Source organism: Stegastes partitus, unplaced genomic scaffold (genome assembly GCF_000690725.1).
Source record: "Stegastes partitus isolate 25-593 unplaced genomic scaffold, Stegastes_partitus-1.0.2 Scaffold1477, whole genome shotgun sequence".
Taxonomy (NCBI): domain Eukaryota; kingdom Metazoa; phylum Chordata; class Actinopteri; family Pomacentridae; genus Stegastes; species Stegastes partitus.
In genome coordinates this window covers 45,747-62,899 of record NW_007579208.1, presented here as the reverse complement: position 1 = coordinate 62,899, position 17,153 = coordinate 45,747, and the positions used below count along the sequence as shown (strand labels likewise).

At 40.1% G+C, this 17,153-nt stretch overlaps 2 protein-coding genes across 2 annotated transcripts in view; both read left to right on the top strand.

Moving 5' to 3' along the window:
• The window catches only part of LOC103370747 (xenotropic and polytropic retrovirus receptor 1 homolog), a 52,469-nt gene extending 43,328 nt beyond the window's left edge, over nucleotides 1-9,141 (top strand). The window contains exon 16 of the mRNA XM_008299890.1: nucleotides 793-9,141. Coding sequence (XP_008298112.1) covers nucleotides 793-847 — 55 coding nt within the window. The 3' untranslated portion in view covers nucleotides 848-9,141. The remainder of the gene's footprint in view (nucleotides 1-792) is intronic.
• Nucleotides 9,142-10,941: 1,800 nt separating this feature from the next.
• Nucleotides 10,942-17,153, top strand: part of ttpa (tocopherol (alpha) transfer protein) — an 11,639-nt gene continuing 5,427 nt past the window's right edge. Inside the window, exons 1-2 of the mRNA XM_008299888.1 lie at nucleotides 10,942-11,542; nucleotides 15,481-15,634. Of these exons, the coding sequence (XP_008298110.1) occupies nucleotides 11,363-11,542; nucleotides 15,481-15,634 (334 nt within the window). The 5' untranslated portion in view covers nucleotides 10,942-11,362. The remainder of the gene's footprint in view (nucleotides 11,543-15,480; nucleotides 15,635-17,153) is intronic.

Below are 17,153 nucleotides of genomic sequence, written 5' to 3'. Positions count from 1 at the left end.
GGTCTGCCCACTTTCATCTGTGCTGACTCCTTACTAAATCAAACAAGGCAGTGCACATACTGTTGAGAAATCAATAATGTCAAGCGATCAGAACACCTTTTTATAATGAATCTAAAGTGTACGAATTTAGCTTTTAGGGCAACAAAGAGAAGCTGTGATGTCTCTGATTTATTGTGTCATACTGAAAATCGATTTGGTAAATCTTTCAACAAGTTTATAAATGTTAGCTGTAATTCAAATATTATGCTGATAACAGTAATATCTCTTTGCCGCACAGGCAGCGTCAGTCATCAGAAGACAGTCAGAATGTCTGCTGTATTATTAGAGAAAAAGACGTTTGTTTCAGTTACATTTTTCTGAAGCCTCGTAAGCTTATCTAGCTTTTTTACTGGCTGAAATATCCAGATAACATTTCCTGTTATTGCTGAGAGATAGTTAGCAAGCAAGCAAGCAGCTGAGCTGAGACACAGAAAATATGTTTTTAGGTGATACTGACATCATCACACAGTATAGTTTGTTTTGTTTTTTTTAAATTTGTGTTTGAGCCCCCCATGTGAAATGTCTTCTTTGTTATAAATATTTTTTTTCTCCAGGTGTTACAGTTGAAAGAAAGAATGAAACTCAGTGTTTTGATTGTTGAAATTATTGCGAATTAAGAATTGTGTGCACCCCTAATATGGGGAGGTAATTATTTAGTATGCAGGTGACTGATTTGAACGCTGCTTTATATGCTGTGTATACTCTCTGTAGGGGTTCACACTATAAGTACTTTCTTCGTTGTGCCCCCTTCAGGTCCAAGACTCGTGACACCAAGGTTTTGATTGAGGACACCGACGATGACTCCTGACATCAGGCCACGCCCCTCGCCTGGGTCCAGAATTTATTCAAAGGAGGAAACTCCACCTCCTAACTGAGGAATTACCCAGCGAGCGGGCGTTGAACTCTCAACCAAGAATGAGTTTCAAACTCTCATGCCTACGTAATCTTCACTCCAATGCATGAGCCTTGGCTTGGGTTCAGAACTATTTCAAGGGAAGAAACTTCACCTCTTGAACAAACAACCCAGCTACGTGGCCATCCTACCTTCAATAGTAACCAATGGTGGGCTTATCACTTAAACTCTACCTTACACAAGCAGTGGGTGAAAAACCTCTCTCCCTGACATCAACAGCCACCCAGAGGTGGACTCTTTAACTACACCCACTCCTCAGCCATTGCTTGGGCTCTCCTCAAAGCCTCAGCCTAGCATGAACAACGCAGCTACATGGAACTCAAGCTGAACATCCTGATATGAAGTGTCCTGCGCCCAAATGGTGCCACACAACCCCCACACAGGGAGAGGCCGACAACGTCAAGCCTACTGCTGTTCTTTAGCTATTAGCGTCCTACACTCCCAGCATCCAGGTTACGCTTTGACAGAGGCCTTGAATAAATTATGTCCTATTGGCACCTCAAGAGATTTGAAGTCAATCTGTAATTTGAACCCTGGAATATACAAGAAGCCCTTTTTGCCACAAAAAGAGAACATAAAGGGTTGGAAAGTGTCCTCCTCCTACTGCTATGTTTATGGTGACAACAGACAATGCTGAAAAACAGCTGATAACGCCAATAGGTCACTGGCTTGACTCCCTTTGCTCTTCAGCTTTCCCCCTTCAAATCATCACAGAGCTGCCTACCTGCACCTTACACGCTTTAGAAATATACACAACACAGAAACACGCACTTTGTTGGAAAAGTGAATCGGAATGGAATGCCTCTTGTGTGTTCACACACACACAAACAGTGATTTTAATTTGTTTTATTGTTGATGGACGTGAAACACTTGGCCATTATTCCTATTGAGAGCCTGGGAAGAAGACACACATACACATAGACTAGCAATTATTTGTACTGTGCTTGTAAATATGAGACGGACCAAAGTAGAAGGAGGTGTGAAAACATTCAGAAAATATCAAATAGGAAAAAAAAAAAGAAAAAAAAAGTGAAGTGCTGAGCTCAGACTGTATGGAACAGCAGCTGGAATGACTGTTCAGCCATGGAGCTGAGAAGGATTTTTTGTTTTTGGAAAAAAGATGAAGATCATCTTATTCATCCTATGGTAACTCTCACTCGCCCTATGTGAAGAATATCCTCCATTGGGAAGTAGTTCTGCTGAATGTATGTTGACTTATTTGTGCATGTATGAGTGGGAGAGATTCCTCAATACCACCCGTCAACTCGTTTAAGATTGAAGATGTGTTCCAAGGAAATTTTTCTTCGTTCCCTGAAGTCTTGATTGAAAAACTAAAGACTGTTTGATTGGAAAGTGTTGGTTTATAAAACACTAGTTCTTGTCAATGAAACTGGTTGATTGAAATGTGATGATGATGATGATGATGATGAAAAGAGAAGAGGTCACCTATCTGTCACCTTCTGGTTTAAACTGTCACTGTCAAAATGTTGGTATAGTTCAACTTAAATCCCAGTGAAGTGGCTCTTGGAGAGAATCAGATTGGCTACATGCAGTGCCTATAAAAAAGTATTCAACCCCTTTGGAAATTTTTCCCTTTTATTGTTTTTCAACCCTGAATAATGGTCGAATTTATTTGCTGGTTTGACAAGAATTTACAAAATACACGTAGGTATTCACCCCATTCAAGTTGGTATTTATTGAAGAGACCTTTGGCTGCAGTTACAGCATTGAACCTGAGTTAACAGCCTTTTTCAAGTCCAGCCACGAATTCTTAATTGGATTGAGGTCTGAGCCCTGATTTAGCCTCTCCGGAACATTCACCTTGACAAGCTGCACCAGGTTGTCCTCCAGGATTTCTCTATTCTTTGCTGTAGTCTCTACCTTTACTAGCCTTTCTTGACCTGCAGCCAAGAAGCATCCACACATGATGATGCTGCCGCCACCATGCTTCACAGTGTGGATGGTATGTTTGTGATGATGTGCAGTGTCTGGTGTCCGCCAACTGTAGTGTCTAGTCTGATGGCCAAAAAGCTTGATTTGGGTCTCTTCAACCAAAGAACCTATACATTTAATTAGTTTGATGTTAAACTGACAATGATTCAAGGTTGAAAAGCAGTTAAAGAGGAAAACTTCCAAGTTCGGTGAGGCCTTACTGTAGCCACTGTACATTCTGGTGTAACTCAGGTTTAACAGGCAGTTACATTTGGTTCAAGGAAATAACATGTTGACACAAAGTTATTTTAATACGTTGTATGTTCAGTATATCATAATCTTGATGATATAATTGTGCGTCTATTTTACATCGTCAGATGGCAGGGCAGTCATCCTGGTAATGGTAGTCCGAAACGTTTCAGTTGAAGGTCTCTGAACTTTTTCTTTTGGTTCTTGAAAATGTTTAACCTCTCATCCAAGAGGCCTCCACACTTGTGACTAGTCAGTAGTCCTGGGTATTTGTTCTCACCCTCCAAATCACATGACTCATTGCCATTTAACAACCCTAGACGTAAAGTGTTGGGAGTGGTGAAACGGCCTCAGAGCTGTAAACCCCCTCCTCTGTTTAGACATGGCTGCTCCAGTTTAACAGGTGTTTTTATTCACTCCTCTCTCAAACCTTCTATCTTCTCTGCCTATCTTATAAACATTTCTGTTCTCAACGGAGTGTCCCTTATCCTTTTAGATGGAGGTGGACTGCTGAGTCTTGTCCTGAGGAGCTGGCTCTTCTGTGTTGTGCCATGCACTTGTGGAACAGGTGTTTTGTCCCTCCTGTATACTGGTCTGTTGACTCTGGTTGCATTGAAGTGTACATACACCTTGAGTCATCCCTTTCCAGGCAGTTTCCCAACAGTTCACTTCTTACGTCAAGTATGTCTTGGACTGTTAAGAAACTGTCAGCCTTCTAATTGGGGTGAGGAAAACATACCTGGGACTCCTCACTAGTCAGAACTAAGGAAACTTCTTGGGGGAGAGGCGAAACATCTACAAGAACCAAAAGAGAAGTCTAGGTACCTTGTACTGAATCAACTGAACCAGGTTTTTATTTGACATTATTTTGAATATTCTTTATTCCTAATGTCACCTATTTAACAGTTAATGCATACCCCAAACTTCCTCCATGTTTACTTATTGTCTTAATACATTCAGCATTCTGTACATTTCTACAGCATTCTAGGAACAAACTCTGCTGCTCTAAATTTCTCTTTTCCAAAAGAAATGTTAGTTTCATTTAACAGGTAATTTCAGTACTTTCGCTTTCCTGGTTGACTGACGGCAGCTTAAGATCAGACGGAAAATGTAGAAAAGCTGAAATGAGTAGGTTGATGAAATGGGACAGCAGAGTGGTGTATATAACATGAATAGGTAATTCTTATGGAGTTAGTACTGCAGAAATGTACATTTTACCCCATCACTATTTTCTTGCTTTTCTTTTTTACCTTTACATGTTAATTGTTCTGGCAGTTTATGTGACTACCTTCATTTAAATACTGATTTCTGTATAACAAGTAGTAGTTTTCTATTCTAGCTGGTGGTTCAGGGGGCTTAGCTGTGGCTTGACAGTTCTCAATCAGCAATAGGTTACACACAAATACCATCACATCATCTGCATATCGTTAAACTCATTTCAGGAACTCGTCGTCATTGCGTTGACACTGTTGGCTGTCGTGTTCATCTTTGTCGCCAAACCATTAGAGCCGCAAAATAAAATCTTCTGTTGTTGGCTTAAGAAGAGTAGTTGTAAGTAAATTGGAGCAGAGGCTTTTCTAAATGTTTCTAATAGAGTGAGATGACTTTCATTGCTTTCTTTTCACATTCCAAAAACATGGTTGAAACACTTGCACTGTATGTTGCTTGTTGGTTCAACATCAGGTTACGATGAGTTCTTACAGAAACTATTAGAATGTGTTAAGATTTTAGTTTTCTAATATTTTTTATTTATCAGATATATATTGTTCTGCATTCATGGTAATGAATTAGATGATAGCTTGTGTATGCAATTTGAAGTGGTCGACTTCTGATGTTCTCCAAAAAAAAAAAAAATAACCCTGATTGAAATCAGTCCCCAGTGAGCAATAAGAGTCTCTCAAGGATTACATGCACTTTAACACCAAACTTCGTTCTCCCGTGTTTTTGTCTTCTTGTTGAAGACCTGCAGAATGCCATTTAATTTCCAGTTTAGTTTTAATTTCTGTCATCTTAGCTTAACAGTTGTTGTTGTTTTTGTTTATTTAAATATACAGTTAAACAGCTAGTGCCTCAGAACAAATCATTTCATGAAGATAACTTGACTTTTGAATCTTTTGAATTGATGGGATTTTGGTTTAAGTGACAGCAAATAAGTTACAGTGAACAGGATATAGAGGATTATAGGCCATCAGTAATGCTACACGTATAATGTCTCATCAGCTGTGTGAAGTTATTGTCCTGCTAGCAATGAAGGTGAATCAAATGAGCTGTGGGTGTGCTAATGACTGGTAGCATCTTGGTTGGCTTGGAGGGCTCCACTTTCTCTCTTCTGTGACTTTTACAGAATGAAATGGTGTACAATGGAGAGCACAGAACACCATCTACACCAGCTAGGCCTGCATGTGCAACCTCTACGTTAGCAAGTCCAAATATTTGAGTTATTCAATTGGCGGAATCACTTTCTGGTGTGACAAGGCCTTAAAAGCGTCACCGTGTAGCGAGCTGATAAGAAGACAATCAGTTTCGGCAGTGCAGGAGGTAGCTCAAGGTTTCTACTTGTCCAGGGTGAAGCTGTAAACTGACACAAGCTTGAGCGAGAAAAAGTTGAAGTTTAAAGACACGTTTTAACATCACCAAGCACCATGCTGTCCCTGCATGGTTGCACTTGTCCTCTTCCTGCTTTCATTGTTGCAGTGATTTTTCTTAGAATACTGGTTTGACTTTGGTTTGTTTTGTTCAGTATGGGTGAAGTTTAAAAAGCCATTTTAAGACGTAAGAGTAGCTTTCGACAGCATGTTGGTATCACATTGGACAGTGAACGCGCTACTGAGTTTTCTGCTCTTTTTAAAAAAAAAATTTTTGCAGGTCATGGTTTGTTTCTTTCACAAACACACACACACATATACAGATAGCTATAAAAATGAGAGCAACAGGTTTTTCCTCGTGTACATAACTGTCAATCAAAGAACATTTCTGTCTTTTTGCAAAGCGACATGATCGTTCCATCCAAAGAGTACAGCGTCCTTTGTTCAGGACTTTTATTTTGGTAACACCTCAGGTTCTCATGTTGACACACAAATTAGGTTATTGCAAAGCCATTCCTGCATTACCAGCAGCATATTCCACAGTGACAGGAGAGTGGGAGATGAGATGTGATTAAGATTTGTTCTCAGGATATTGTGAGCACATTTGCACCTTAACCAGTTATTTCACACAGAAGCTTCCTGACTGCCTCTCACCCGCCTCCACTCCTTTTTCTCTCGACAGCCATTATTTTATGAAAGCACCATTTGAAACCTCATTCCAAGATTGTGTTTGTTTCTTACACCCAGAGATCTGCTTTATTTTCTGAATGCGCATCCAAATCCAGGAAATGGACCAAATAATGTGGTTTACCACAAAAGTCATTTTCAGGTTTCTTTTGATTAATTTATTTTTCTTTTATTTCTTTTTTTTCTTTCTGCTTCAGTCATTTTAACATTTCAGCTGCTGGCAGGCTGACTAGGCTCTGACTGATTTGAAGTTCTCTTCCTGCATTCCAGATGATGACACACACTTCTGTTAAACAATGAAATACAGATTTCCAGTAAATATGTTTGACACTGTGACAGACAGGTGACGTCCTCTTCCCTCTTCAGATGAAATCCATCGGTAGAGATTAGGCCTGGGTATCAAACCTCAATATTATTTTGGTATCGTCAAAAATGTGTCGGTATCACAGAGAGCCAACGATGAATGTGGGTGCTCCAGTTTGTGATTCTTGTTACTTGTTCTTTGTTCATGTAGTTCCAGATTCAACTCAAAATGCTGCCAATCTTGGGCAAAATTGTTGTGTTTGGTAGACATTTAAACAAATGTGGAAGCCTTGTTAATATTTCATCATACAGTTTCTGAAACTTCTGCATGGTATTGTGTGTCGTATCAAAAAATGTTGAGTGATACCCGGCCCTAACCTCGAGTGGTGGAATCTGCTGGACCAAACACATGTTCTTTCAGAATGTCGGAGGAATGTTTCAATGTAACTCTGTCTGTTTTCTGCCAACTGATTCCCAACATGTCACTCTGTACTAACTGATTCTGTCCAAGAGCTCGCTCAACCTTAAGAAAACTGTGGAGTTTAATGTACTCACCAGAAAGCCGTGTTTTGGGACGACTGAGTGGTCACTGGCTTTATCGTGCTGTGTTGGGGGGTGTTATGCTGGGTTCAGACTGCAGGATCATCTTGTCTGATAAGATGTTAGATAAACAGAGATAGAGTCATAAATGAGAGACTAGAGAGACCACGTACTGGTTCTTCACCAATCATCTGTCATTAAGAAGAAGGTGCAAGAGACCAACATCCAGACACAAGAAGATACTGACATTGGACAGTGTGGGTCATCTAAGCCCATCTATTGTGTACAGAAAAAAGCTCTTGGCTCATTTAGAGCTATAAAAGACATTGTATAAGTTGTTGAGTAATGTCAGAGAAGGTTTTAAACAGTTCTTTCATTTTGGTCTGTTTGTAAAACGTCATGATGTGTCCAAACTTCATCATCTGTTGTTGTCAACAATGATCCACTTCATGAGATAAAACTATTGGTTGTCGAGGCTGAACTTTTCGGCGGTCAGACTACTTTCAAAAGTATTTCATTGCCAGACATGCCTCCACTACATTGTGTCAGCAGTGGAGAATGGTCTGACTGCACCTCATTAGTAGTCATTTTACTATAGAGGAAAAACTGTCTGGCTTGTTTATATTTCACTGAAATGACCACATTGATCTTAGATGGAGCTAAGCCCCGGATGCAGCAACAGTGTCCCTGCAAAATAGTTACAGAGGAATTGTTTGGTGGAACATTTGCATACATTAAAAATGGGCAATTCACTGAAAAAACAAGCAGGGCTGCCTTACTGTGTGATCCAGATGTGTAGCAAAACTTGGTGTTAGGTTGTTTCCTGTAGTGAGGGGGATTTGGAAGACAGCAACACGCAGATAGATGAAAGTCACATTACGTAGGCAGTGGAAATGGAAGACTTACACCTGAAGGCTACATCTGGCGAGTCAGACTACTCTCCTGCTAATATCATGCAGTCTGAACCCAGCGTTCGATCCACACATGAAGGATGATGTCACGTTTCTGAACAGAACAGAGGGATTTAATGAAGTTGTTTAAATATGTTGTCACAATCTGAAGATCTCTGCAGAGGAAATAACTCAGCCGGCAGCTCCAAGGTTACCTGTCTGCAGATCTGCAAGCGTCAAAAGGAAAACAGGGTTGTTGCTGAAGCCTGAACTGAAGCTCAGTTTCCCATGGCAACACTGTCCACTACTCCACAAGCCTCCACTCCAAGGCTTTTTATTCTTCAAACAAAGCGTCATGAATTTCTGAAGCCTGACCTTTCAAATCGTTTGTTGTTTGGTGACCCTGTGAGGACGCCGTGTGTTCTCTGGTCTGCCTGGAACACTTGCTGGTCATCGGTCGTCATCATCATCCGGTCTTCATCGACCCACTGGGCCCCTGCAGCATGGAGCCTCTCAGAGGAGGAAAATCCAGGGACGTGATTTATTTTCCCCGTGTTTCACCGTCTTCTGATGAACTTTGAAAGTAATTTGACTCGGCTGAGATACTCCATGATGTGAGACACATGGTGCTCAGTGGCCCAAAGCTTCTCGGTGTGAAACATAAAATCGATCAAAACTCTCCGACACACACAGTTGAAGCAAAATTGAACCAGAGGACTTGTTGTGGTTGGTCTCCATGTACCTGAACCTGTTCATTTTTATGATTGAAAACACAAAGAGAGCATTTTTAATCCACATTGTGACCCCACTGCAGCGTGACCCAGAGCTGTTGATTATACAATACATCATTTATTGATGAATATGTTGATTAGAAGCATTGTATAATCGGTGACTGTGCTGTGGGTGTTGTCTTGTATGTACAGTAGCAGCGTGATGCTACAGAGGTGCCTGGTTCACCAACCCCTGTTACAGTTTTTCAGTAAAAACAGCTAAAGCTCAAAAACGTTGGTGAATGTGAGTCTGATTATTTTCTTTTTGTTACATATTTTTGTCGTCAACATTTTGGCATGATTAGATTTGTCTGTTTTGGTGTCAAAACTCCACCAGAGGATCTCAGGCTGCACCCAAGCCTCCATCAACATGGTGTCTAAAGCCAGCACAGGGTGAGAGGAGGTAGAAACATTGTTGAAAGAGTTCAAGACAGATTTAAAAAAAAGTGTTTTAAATATGATTAAAGGCTCTCTGATAAATGTTTGTTTTAAGAAGACATTTAAAAGAGGTCACTGACTCAGCCGAGCTAGTTGTCAGGTAAACTGTGCCAGAGCCTCACGTCTGAAGGCAAAATGGTCAATATTTAACAAAAAGCAAAGAGGAAGTTCCAGACCAGTGTTACGCCTCCTTGACTACACGAGCGGCTGTGTAACATAAATTTTGCAATTTCCCAAAGTTGCAAGAGTCTCGTGCAATTCAGTTAAATTCAGTTTTATTTAAATGGCACCAGTTTACAATATATGAAGAGTTCATTTGCAAAAAAAGATAACTCCATTTTTGTAGATTTTTAGAAAACTTTTTTTTAATGTTTGCTTGAGATAATACTCATCAAAGTGAGTTGAGTGGATTTGACTCAGAAGAAATGACATAAAAATAGAGATCACTTAAGTCTGATTGTTATTGTCTCAGGTAGATGGTGGAATAGTGGGTTTTCTGAAGGTTTGTGAAGATGGCGTTGTCTGTTTTTGCAAATGAACTCTTCATTTGTCATCTCAAGGCCCTTCAGAGGCTAAGACTAAGGTAAGACTTTACAAAATCAGGTAGAGAATCCCAACAAATCCAAACAGCTGGGAAGATGAAGTCCCCTTTAACAGGAAGAAACTTTAGGCAGAACCAGACTCAGACTATTTGTTGCTTGAGTCAGAGTCCATGAGTAGAAGTAGTAGTCCTGGTTTTTCTTTGTGTGTGTGTGGTCATTTTTTATTTAACATTACCCTGAAGTTTTATTTTTCTTCTTTGTGGTATATGTTTCAATTCTTTATCCTACATTTATTATGGTGTTTTATTCTATTGCATACTTTGCACCTTTACTTGCTGGATGAAGCATAGCTGTAGCGTGGAACTGCTAAGAGTTAGTCTTCGTCCTATAAATGGCTGTAGGAGGTTTCGGAAGGCTCATGAAGATCTTTCAAATGTTAACCACAGACAGTCTATAGCATAATAATAATAGTCACATACAGTCTATGATGTCAACCATGTTTTGGTGCAGTAACGGCTGTTGACCAGCAGGGGGACATGTTGCAGTGTTTTCTGAATGTGGCTTCAAGAGTTGATTCTCCAGAAAAGACTGCTGGTGATTTGGTTTATAATTAGGAAAATATAGTTATAGTGTAAACTTGAACACTAAAATACAGGAAAATGCAGCAATAAATTCTTCCAGTATTTAACTGTTTATTGCATATTGTGAGTAACACTAAAATCACTATATAGTGTGTGATTAACTTGCATATTGATCTAGCCTTAGATAGATAGATAGATAGATAGATAGATAGATAGATAGATAGATAGATAGATAGATAGATAGATACTTTATTAATCCCCTTGGCAAAATTCAACATATCGGGTGGCTCACACAAGTTAGATTCAAAAAAGATCAGGAAACCAATAAATGTGCAAATCATGCTGTTGGAAAACATAAGGTGCCAGAATTGCTGATATTTACAGTCAAGGTGCAGAACTGTATTTAAAACCCAAAGCACAGTGGAAAACAGAACTAATAATAAACATGTAGTATGTAGCATATAGTTTATTTATCCTCTTGGGGAAATTCAAGGTACCCAGTGGCTCACACATGTTACATTTAAGAGAAATCAGGACAAAACAATCCTAAAATAATAATGTGCTAATTATGCTGATAGAAGGGGTAAGGTGCGAAATCATGCTGATATTTACAATAGAAAGAGTTTTGAGTAGTCCAAAAACAGTATAATAACAAGTACCACTCTACTTCTCACTACTTCTTGTGCCTGTGTGCTGGTCTGACCCGCCCCAGTCCCTCTGGTTGCCCCATGAGGCCACCTCCGTAGTTAAAGCTCTGGAGCCGCCCCTGGTCCTCACCGTGTTCTGGGACACTCGGTCCAGCCCTCCTCCGTGTCTCTCTCCGTCTCTCTCCCCGGGACTCTCCAGCAGCGGCCCGCCGGCTGCAGTGACATGTTAGCGGACCAGGGTGCGACATGAACGGGCCTCAGCTCAGTGAACTCCCGGACGCCGCGGAGCAGCTCAGGCCGTATGTGAGCAGCCTGAGGCGGGAGGCGCTGCAGGCCGAGGAGCTGTCCGACGTCCGGAGCTTCTCCGACGGATTCCTGATCAAGTTTCTGCGGGCCAGAGACTTCGACGTGGAGCTTTCTCTGAAGGTAAACAGAGCAGGTCCGCCGCTGGAGCTGGCTGATTGAGCAGAAACTAAACCGGAACTTTAGGAAAGTTAGTTTGTACTTGTGTGGATGTTTTCTGTACTTTGTGTGATTGTTTGTGGAGCAGCAGTCTGCAGCAGATCTGGTGGGACTTCATTCTTTATTCATTCTTTGACCTCTTCAGACTTAAACAGGTGATCAGGATCAGAGGTCCACTTGCTGCTGATGTTTTCTGTGTTGCATTGATTTACTGAAGCATGCTTTAATCTTTAAGTCACTGAGCCCCTATCGAGCCTCACTGTAAACTACAGGCCATCATATCTTCAACACACACAAACGTACCTTCTGCCTGCACTAAAGCTCAAAACTGACAGAAAATTAATTGTCAACACTTTTAATAACTGGTTTATGACACCTTTTGTTCTTTTCTGCTGCTTTTTATTTATTTATTTATTTATTTATTTATTTAGACTTCTGCTCAGACAACCTCAAAGCTCATTTAATATGTCAATATGAATGTAATGTTATAAAACAGTATTTTTATTTTCATTATTTTATTCTTCTTGTGTGTTTCTCAAAGCCGGCTTTAAAAAAAAAAAAAGGTAAATGACAAAAGTAAAAGCAGCAGCAAAATAGAAGCGATGTACAAATGTACAATATTAGAATAAAATAAACACATGAAATTAAAAGCACTCTGAAAATACGGAAATAAAAAATACCTTTAGTAGGTATCGCACATATTTAATAGTGTACAGTAGGAATATTGCACATGTTGGTTTGTAAATATGGTATTTTTCTACAATCAAGCGATGATTAAATAATAGTCTATAATACCAAATAACCAACATTCCCCTACAGCTACAGTGCATCTACACACTGCTTCCTAATGCATAATTCAAACCAATTTGAATTTATTTGAACAGGTTTCCTGTAGCCCCCCACTCACATTTAAAAAAACAACCAAAAAAAAACAATCACCTGAAGTGGATTTATGAGCCTGTCACCTGACAAACTGGCAAGATGATAAACACTGCAATTTGGACTCTAATTTCACATTTCTTTTTTTGTTTTGTTTTGTTTTGTTTCTCATTTTAAAAGTGTGCAAGCAGTCACAGATGGTTGGTGAAGCCATTTGTTTAATTTCTCTGCATTTTCACACACACAAAAGAAACTATTACAGTTCTAATACAACCTGGACTGAGATTTCTTCATTATTATTTGCTTGACTTACAGAAAAAAACAGAAGCACTTTGATAAGAACACTGTTTTGCAACAGATGTGCTCTTGGGATTGTCTCAGTGATGTTGGACGGCACAATGTTTTCCTCACTTCAGTAACCCTTGATTCTGCTCATGTGGACCGTGTTTTTCAGAAACTTTGGAGTTCTGTTTGATTCAAATCTAACTTTCAAACCGCAGATCAAAAACTAGTTCCTTCAGTCACGAACCATCTCCAGGAAATGAGCCGATGTTCGCTCATTATGTCATTCAGACACTTATTTCCTCCAGCCTCGATTACTGTAACGCCCTCATGTCTGGCATGAATCTAAAGTCAAGTCTCTCACCTCCAGCTGGTTCAGCAACAACAACAACAACAACAACATTACTTCACCTCAGTCCTGACTTCTCTCCCTCAGCTCCTTGTTTGTTTTAGAATTGATTTTAAGATTTTGTTCATCTATTTAAAGCTCCTCTTGGTCTGGTCCCAAGCTGCAGAGCTGAAATGTTGACCCCAAATGATCCATCTTTCATCCTGAGGTCCTCACATGGAGTTCTTCTGGCCGCTCTAAAGTTGAGGATTAAATCTGAAGGTGTTTAAGCCGTCAGTGCTGCTCACAGAATAATACCCTTGTTTTAAATCACTTCTTAAAACCAATTTTACACTCTTACTTTTAAGTGACGTTTTCTTTTTTTTTGCTTATTAGGGCACTTTTTTTTATTATTAATATAGAAATCTTATCTTTTTGCATTTGTCATTCTAATGCTTCACTTGCCTTCTAGCTGTCCTGCTCTTGTTCAGTCTGTCAAAAGTGATATATATTAATGAAGTTATTCTTTAATGAAGCTTTTCAATCGAGGTTTTGACACAATAACAGTCTAAAAAAATGAAGACAGAGAGGCGGGGACCTTCATAGTTGATGTTCGATGGTGCAAATTTCTGTCAATTTTGGGTCTGATGTGATTATGAAGAGCCAAATAACTGAGTAGTATGATGATCGTTTGTATTGGTGCCACATCAGTCATCTCTGAGAGCGATTTCTTTCCTTTACATTTAGTGCTGAAACTTAAACATGCAGTCCTGCTTTGTGGTGTAACTCTAGATTAAAACAAATAAAACATATATTTTAATGAGATATTAATGTTGACCATATTATGGCGAGAATGAATGTTTTAAACACACAACTTTAAACTCCTGTTGTCCGCCGAATATCTGAAACATGATGGTAATTGTAATGTAATATTAATTTAAAAACACACACATATTTACCAAACTGTGACTGTACCCTTTCATGCTGGCATCTTTGAGATTACCATGGCAACATCATTTATCAGATCCATCCCATCATGATCTAAAGGTTAGCAAACATTTAACTGAGGCCAAAAATGTTCGTCTTTATGTTTTGAATCTTAAACACTTTTTTTCTGCCCGCTAAATGATAGCTATATCACTAGTTACCATAGCAACAGTACACCCAACGCTTGTTGCAGGCTTTCTGCTGAAACCTCATGAATCATGGCCAAAGCACCACATTAAACTAGTCGTAAGCTTTGAATTTTAGTCCTTTGCGATGGCAATCACCATCCAGAATATCTGAAGTTGCTAAATGGTGACAGGTTCACACTCTGGATCTTATTATGTGCAACTAATGATAAATAATCAGCAGAGAAAAAAACCTGCGTCCGATGTTTTGTAGTCAGGAGGAAATCCACCCTTTGGATGCCGAACTATAAGTGACTGCAGCAGCCAGTAAAAGTTCCTACTTAAAGTCTTCGTGAAACGTGATTGTTGTTTTACTACAGATTTTTAAAAAAGGATGGCAGGTTCACACACAATGGAAGTCTCATACAATCACGAGACATGTACAGACAGTGTGGCTGGACTAAGGCCAGTGTTACACTTTGCATGTCGGGGAGTACGCAAAGGCCAGTGCAACATAAATTTCATCATTTGCTACAGGGGTAATCGTGTACAAACACTATTTTAGTAAAATTCCTTACAGACGTGATGTCAGACAAGTGATAAAAAACTGGACATTGATGAATTTTTGAGCCATTTCTGTTAGTTTTCTGTCTAGTACATCAAAATCAACCAGCTCATGATGGTCTTTGAGTTCATGTACAGACCCAGAAATCCTTCCTCCAGTACTTTTGCCCTCGTTGGTAAATACAGCTGTCGACTGAGTTGCATTTAAGAAATGTTAAAGAAAAATGGATCTCCAGAGATCTGATTGTAGGGCCGCTGCATTCCTGTATGCTGCTAGAAATACACTTGTTGCTGTGTTATTGCAACAGCATTACTAAAGACCGAACGTAAAGGCAGAATATTTCTTCATCTGAGCATGTCCAGTGTGTCTGTGTGGCTCGTGAACTGGGTGTTAATGAAGTGACTGCGTGTAAAACTGTCACTAGGAGTTTCACAGGATGTCTGAGTTTCTTTTTAGTGGAAACACCAGGAGCTCTGCCAAGTGAGGCAAAGCTCTGCAATTCTGAGTCTGACCTTTGGTACATAAATAGTTTGAATTTGCTTTTTATTCCAGAGGACTGTGTATTTTTATGTCCTGCTCCATCATCTCCAGCAGCAGGATCAGACAGTAGACCGTTTGATCTGTGTCCTGGAAGCTCACAGCAAAACTGTAACGCAACATGTTTCAGCCATGTGATTATAAACACACAGTGGAGTGCTATGAATTCCCTGATGTCCCTGAATGTGTCCCATTGCAGCTCCTTCTGAACTACCAACGGTGGAGGAGGGAAAGTCCTGAGATCAGCAAGTGTTTGTCTCCTTCGTCTGTGCTCGGCCTCCTCAACACTTCGTACCACAGCGTCCTCCCACAGAGAGACCACACGGGCAGCAGGGTGCTCATCTACAGGATCGGTCAGTATCCATGTCTGGGATGGGTGGATTACTGAACGGGCCTACTGGGCCGAGGTTTCAGGGGGTCTCAAAGGGTGACAAGAAGCAAAATAAGTGTTAACTAATATAGACGACAGCAAGATAACAACTGCATATAAGGTCTGAACACAAAGAGGTAGAACATCTGATGGACAACAAAACAGGAAGAGCTACAAGTAGCCCACAGAATCAATTAAAAATAGGATTTGCTGAGGAAAAATAAATTGAAATGCCATTTTACTTAAAAGTGGTGGTAATAAGGGCGATGATTTTAGGGAATTTTGGAAGCTTTGAGTTGTGCACACTGTAACTCTTGGAGGTTTTATGTTTGGAACATTATTACTAGCAGGATCTCATCAAACCTAAGGACTGTGGGGATCGTAGGTGGGTCCAGCAGGGAAAACACTAATGAGCATGTGCAGTGGGCTGCGTAACTCAGAAGCAAACCCAGAAAAATTGCCTCGCTTATGTTGTTGGCAAAGTGACTGGTCGCCATTTTTGATCCCAGTGTTTAGCTCTTACTCTACATCCATGTATAAAATCTGCAGGTTTCAGTTTCTTCAAAAAAAATCCCAACATAAGTCATAACATCAGAAACGTATATTAAGGATGTGCTAACATTAGCTACTAGGAAACAGGCCACAACAAACCAAGTTAGGCTGTAGGAAAGCTTAAGATTACAGTTTTGTATTCGTAACAGGAAGAATTTGTAATTTCCTCTTTCAAAAGAGAGAATAGTCAGTGTGCTGGTAAAATAGCTGCTGTTTCCCTTTAAAGGAGAAGACCTATAAGTTCTCATGAACCAGATGATTCAGCCGAGAGTCCTTCATGGCCATCCAACATTGTCTGTGGAGACAAAGTTTACTTTTGAAAGCTCCTGGATCGTTTCATTGAACCCCTGCCAACTCCTCTACGCCTACCTGTCTTAGTCTGTTTTGTCTTGTCACCATGATGCTGCGTCATTTCTAAATCTTTCAGATTCTCATTTCCCACAAATATGTCACGTGTATTTCCTCATAGATTTCCTTGTTAAGCCAGCTTGTCTGCTTCCTCATTATTCAGACTGTCTACATGTGAAGTCATCCACGTAAATATGATCTCTGTGCCACTCATGAATATTTTACACGCCATTTACGCCTCATATAGTTATGTTAGTGTGCCATTTAATTAGTCTGCCCGCAAATTAAAACCAGACTTGTTCAAGTGATGTGAGCACAGAAAACAATATCTGTGAGCATAAATCCATCTTGTCAAGAGAATATTTCTGCTCAACAAGCTCATGTAACAGTGTTTACAAGTGGAAACGTCCTCACGGGGGGAACATATCTGCTCTGGATGAACAAATGTGTTCCCTCGAGAACGTGACCGTGACAACCGCTGATCAACCCTCCCACTGCAGTCAGCGCCTGATACAGTTACTTTCTACGGCCACAGTGTTCGGTCTGTCTCTGACCTCTGATGGAGGTGGAAAAAAACTCAGATCTTAAGTAACAGTACCAAT